This window comes from Eleutherodactylus coqui, chromosome 12, assembly GCF_035609145.1.
Source record: "Eleutherodactylus coqui strain aEleCoq1 chromosome 12, aEleCoq1.hap1, whole genome shotgun sequence".
In the NCBI taxonomy this organism is placed as follows: Eukaryota; Metazoa; Chordata; class Amphibia; order Anura; family Eleutherodactylidae; genus Eleutherodactylus; species Eleutherodactylus coqui.
This window is the reverse complement of record NC_089848.1, coordinates 96,336,940-96,342,566: the sequence shown is the minus strand read 5'-3', so window position 1 is coordinate 96,342,566 and position 5,627 is coordinate 96,336,940. Positions and strand designations below refer to the sequence as shown.

The window sequence follows — 5,627 nt, the reverse complement described above, 5'->3', positions numbered from 1 at the left end:
TCTCCAAAAGTGGGGGAACAAATTGTGTCGTGTGGCAATACTACTGCCCCTGCCAGCAGAGCATGTGTTAGCAGGGTGGTGACTTCCGCGCGGGCCAGCCGCAGCGTTGCTGCTGGCCCGCGTCGGAAGAATAGCAAGGCAGATGCCACCCAAGAGGCGCTGTCTTTATTACGCCGTTCTGAGACGGCCGACCAGTGGGACACAATGGGTACAGCCATTGCGTCCCGCCTTCGTGAACTCAGCTCAGAGCGGCAGTGGACAATTCCGCCAGTTCTGTACACAGTGCTAGAGATTTTCGGATCGCCAAGAGCCATTGCCGATAGCACTGCCATTATTGTGGCAATGAAAAATGCAGCCTTTCCTGTTCAACACTCAAACCGCATGCTGCCTGCACCCCAATCTTTCCCTGATCAACCGCCCAGGGTTTCTAGGACACCGGTATACCCCATGCACCATGGCTCTCCTGACACTGGCTACGGCGACACTGCCTCAGGCGGTTCCCCATCACAAGCGTCATTTCTATCACTCATGAATAGCCCTCTGCAACAGACATCGCAACAGTCCACCTCACGACTGTGCACGCCACCAAATGCATCTCAATGCATTATAGGAGAAAACTCTTTTACTTATACGACATTGGAGTAATCGCAAACGTTGAGTTTGGGATAACTGCAATGTCCTACAGCAAACCATCGGAAAGTATAGGTTCCGTGGTGCTGTTGCCGTGTCTGCCAATGCACGGATTATGCTGGTGTCCCAGAAATCCAACGGATGGTCATGGGAACGATTGGGGTTGCAAACATCGCTCACTCCCAGCTAAGATGTGCTCTGCGGCAAAAGAGGCAAGGCGCACTAATTCCATTACGGCAGTGGAACGCACGTAAATTTCTTTGCAGCCTGTGCTACTGTACGAGAAGGACTGCCTTTTTTTTTTTTTTTGTTTTCAATTTAACGCTGCCTTATTGTCCTCCAAGGTTGGGGTACATCACTTCTCTTGACTCATAGTCCTTTCTTTCCCTATATTTATTTTCATGTCTGTCTGTTTCCATGCTCGCTCTATGTTTGTAACAGGAGTTCGAGCATGGAAAAAAAAAATGGTGATGACAACAGGGCCATTCTGCGTGCCTGTTGCCATCATCATTTTCGCTTGCGGCATGACCGGCAAGTGTGGCCAGAGCTATACTGCTTGTGGATTGGCCAGTGAAGGAGAAAGTTAGTTGTATTCAAGTAGTGGTAATTGGTATGTGCGCTGAAAAAAAGTAGACGGCTCAACTAATGCTATGTTTATTTTGCACAAAATAAAAAAACATCATTGTCTAACCAATTCCGTTTCTTTACAATGCAGATTATATGTTTTGTGCGCCGGAAAAATTTGGAGAACAATCTTTTTTGTGAAATATTAAAACATTTTATTATGAAAACTGTTTAACACAATTTTATTGAAGTTTTTAAATTAAAGGTGGAGGAGTGTCCTTTTGTGCCTTCAATAAAATACGTATTTCTCTACGCAGTTTGGTTTCCGCTTCCTTCTGGGGCTGGGCGCCGGGGGAGGGTCACACTGCAGTTAGGGCTGCACACCACCGACACAGGAGAACTGCCATGGCACGGTGCCTTCGTGACTAAGGAAATAGTCAGTGAAGAGTTCGCGTACCTGCACTGCAGTAGCAGGCGTCCTACCTCCCCCCCAGTTGATGACCGTGTCAAAGGCAGGATCAAGTTCTTCGACATCTACCTCTGGGCGATAGTTCCGGAGGTAGTTGTGAAGAACACAACATGCCTTGACAAGGTCATCAACTGTGTTAGGGTCTACTAACAGTGTAGTCCCTAGAACTCTCCACTGACTCACCATAATCCCGAAGGCACACTCAACCACACGACGTGCCCGGCTCAGCCTATAATTAAAAATCCTTTTCCGGGCATTCAGTCCTCTCCGCGGGTATGGGCGCAACAGGTTTGGCATCAACGGGAAAGCCTCATCCGATACCATCACAAAGGGGACTGGATGTGTGGTTCCCGGGAAAGGTTGTGGGGCTGGGAGCGTGACGCCATCTCGGAGAATTTGCATCCCAATCTGTGATGTTCGCAGCACCCGAGAATCCCCAGTGCTGCCATAGGCGCCGACGTCGATGCAAACAAATTTGCTATGTGCATCAGCCACGGCCATCAGGACAATTGAAAAAAATTTTTTGTAATTGAAGAATTTGGAGCCTGAGTGGGCTGGCTGAAGCACACGCACATGTTTGCCGTCGACGGCGCCTATGCAGTTAGGAAATTTGGCAACATCTTGAAAGCCTGCTGCAACACGTTGCCAAGTGTCCTCGGTAGGTGAAGGCATCACGATGGGCTGCAACTTCTGCCAGATGGCGCTGCATGTGCACCTCACAATTTCAGTGATGGTTGATTTACCAACACGAAATTGGAGATGCAGGGATGCATAGCTCTCTCCTGTGGCCAAGAAGCTGAAAAGAAGCAGAGAAGAGAAAAAAAAATTAGTACACAATGAAGACTTGCATTACATCAACACTTCTATGTATGCAGTATTCAGATATTGTTCTCAACACGAAATAGATCGGAGAATGCAGAAGAATTCGTGTGAAGGAAATAAGATTTGCAATTGAAAGGTATACATGGGATGTGGGGGGGGGGGGGGGCCGTGAAATTCTCACTATCCATTCCACACATGGTTCAGATTTCCATTCTCCCCATCCCAAACAAAAGGGGAGGGAGAATGAGAAAATGAAAACATGTTCCTGCTACACTCAGAAAGGTAACTTGGTCCCGTTCACTGCCGGTGCACAAAAAAGGTTGCCCAAGTTTGCTGGTCTGGTAAGTTCAACAATGTAGCTTCTGACAATGTCAATGAAGTCAACCAGCCACAAGATGATGCTGTTCTAATGCCACGCACGGGCAAATAAAGACCCACCCGTCCCGGTGAGATCGGGGTAGCCGTGCAGGTGTCATGATGGGCGTGGTGCTAATAACAGGGGTGCTTGATAGCCCAGCTGTGAAAAAGCAGTGTGACGTAATGCTATAGCATTACGTCCTACTACCGGAGCAATCAGTGCATAAAAAAAGGTACCGCGCAAAAATCACAGAACCAAAAAAAAAAAGGAAAAACAAAAAAAAAAAAAATAACTACAGTGACACAATAAGAAATGTAACTTACCGAAGGGTGATGAGCAGCCTTTCTTCTGCAGTGATCGCCTTCCTCATCTGCGTGTCCTGGTAGGTCAGATCCCGGCGCACCAGCTCCAGAAGGCGGTCAAAGGCCTCCAGAGGCAGGCGACAAAATGAGACGAACTTCTCAGGATGGCTGCAGAGAGAAAGAGAAAGGGAGAGCGGGCTAAAATTAATAACAATTCAGAGTGCAACATGAAACCTATTCCCATGCAACACTTCACTTACTTTTTAAGATCGTGGTAGAGGCTCGCAAAATGGCCCTTCGTCCCCCTCTCGGTTAGTAGGGGATGAACCCAGAAACGTCTCTGACGCCGGGAAGCACGATCAGTCTGAAGAAGAATAAGCACATGAATTTTTAAAGCACATTAACATGAATTAAAGCACATGAATTTAAAGCACATGACTGCAATTACACTCTAGTCCGCAGTGCATAAACAAACAACAAGGAAACTAAGCACACAATGACCACAAATCGCTCACCTTTTCAGATTGTTCTCTATCCATCATAAGCACAAATGTAATCAGTCTGCGTCGGTATGCGCGGCTCAGACGGACTGTTGCTCGGTCCATGTCTGCAGAGAAAATGGCCACAAATACAAAGCTCTTCCTACCCTATGCAGAAATGGGTGGGATCGATGACCTCACAGGAAACAGTTTTTTTAAGAATCTGCACCTAGTAAAATACGCAGGCAAATCTGCAAGAAAAACCGCGCCTCTCCAAAAATAACCGCTGCGGTTTTTTCCGCAACAAAGGGCCTGCGGATTTACCGGCGGCAGAACCGCAGATAAATACGCGGTCAAAAACGCGTCTTAATTGGGCCATTGCATGCGGATTTGCCGCAGAAACGGAAAGGTTGCGGCAAATCCGCAGCGGCAAAACCGCGAACTTTCAGCAACAAATCCGCCCTGTGTGAATCCAGCCAAGTCTATTCTGAACTTAAGGATGCAACGAGTTTGGGGGGGGGGGATTTTCATTTCCCCTTTTCAAAAGCCATAACTCTTATGTTTTCATCAACATAGCCATATGTGGGCTTGTGTTTTTTGCGTGGCAAACTAGTTTTTATTGGGTACATATAATGTACTGGATAATTTTTTTACATTTTTGGGGAGGGCAGGGAGAAAAAACGCGTCAATTCTGGCATTGCTTTTTTTTTACAGTGTTAATCATACAGCATAAATGACATGATACATTTTTTCTTCAGGTCGGTACGATTATAACGATACTAAAATTATCATTTTTTAGGTTTTTCTACTTTTGCACAATGGAACATTTTTTTCTTGCATTGCTGAATTCAAAATCTCATAATGTTTTTATTTTTCCATCGACAGAGTTCTATGCGGGCTTATTTTTTACATGATGTACTGTAGTTTTAATTGGTACCAATTTGGATACATATGGCTTTTTATCACTCTTGTTGCATGAATGAAAGAACTTTTTTTTTCACTACTTGCCATGCAGGATAAAAAGTGTGTTGAAATTATTGTGCGAGTCATTACATTTGCGACGATTTATTTATTTAAACAAAGAGGAGAAAGTGCCCAAGAGAGGTTTTTCATTTTACTATTTTTTTATGTTTGCTTTTTTTTACATTTGTTATGTCCCTGTATGGGGCTTGAACCTGCAATGCTATGATCGCACTAATGATACAATATTGCTTCTCATAGCAAACACAGGCCATAGCAGACCCGGATGTCATTGTTTGGCGCAAAGTTGCATGGAAAGCCATCAGCCCTATGAAATTCCATGGTGATGACATCACAGAGGGAGCGCCCTGCCCTTCCTTTGTAAACCCTTTACATGCTGCAAGCAGCATTGCTTACGGCATGTAAGGGGTTAACAGCGTGGATTGTGTTCTCACTGATTCCTGCTACTGCACCACCCACAGTGTATGTTTATTCGTGGAAACTGATTCCCAGCCAGGATGTATATTTACGCCCTTGGGCAGGAAGGGGTTAAATTAAACTATTAAGATATATAACTCGTCCCACAAGAAAAAAAAACAAGCCTTCATACAACCATGTAGACAAAAAAAAAAAAACTTAGAGCCCATGAAAAGTGGGGATGAAAAACTGAAAGGTAAAATTTTAGAAATTTCATTGGTTTTATGTATATAAAAGGCGAACTCTAATGGTACGGAATGAGATGAATGAGAATGAGATGAATGAGATGAACGGAATGAGATGAAAAGAGAAAGAAAAGACACTGACACTGATTTACTGATCTCTAAATATGTATTTAAGTGCACTTTACTCACAGCCTTGTTTTCCCATTGACAGCAAATTTATCATTACCATCAGTCTTTCCGAGTGACACTTACAGATGTGGCTTCTCAGAGAAGTACTCCTTAGGTACAACTTCCAGAGCTCAGTGCCTGTCTGTCCAGTGTAAAAGACTGACAGGCACGGAAACTATGCGAGATGAAGATCAAAGAGGTCTCTCATCTCTC

The 5,627-nt window shown here is 44.9% G+C and overlaps 1 protein-coding gene across 1 annotated transcript; it reads right to left on the bottom strand.

Annotated features, from left to right (window-relative positions):
- Window positions 1-1,564: 1,564 nt before the first annotated feature.
- LOC136586570 (uncharacterized) lies at window positions 1,565-4,066 on the bottom strand. The gene is made up of 4 exons (XM_066584705.1): window positions 3,661-4,066; window positions 3,406-3,509; window positions 3,167-3,313; window positions 1,565-2,459 (listed from the first exon to the last, which is right to left on the bottom strand). The coding sequence occupies exons 1-4, from the start codon at window positions 3,748-3,750 to the stop codon at window positions 1,565-1,567; spliced, it is 1,236 nt and encodes a 411-aa protein (XP_066440802.1). The 5' UTR covers window positions 3,751-4,066.
- Window positions 4,067-5,627: the final 1,561 nt, after the last annotated feature.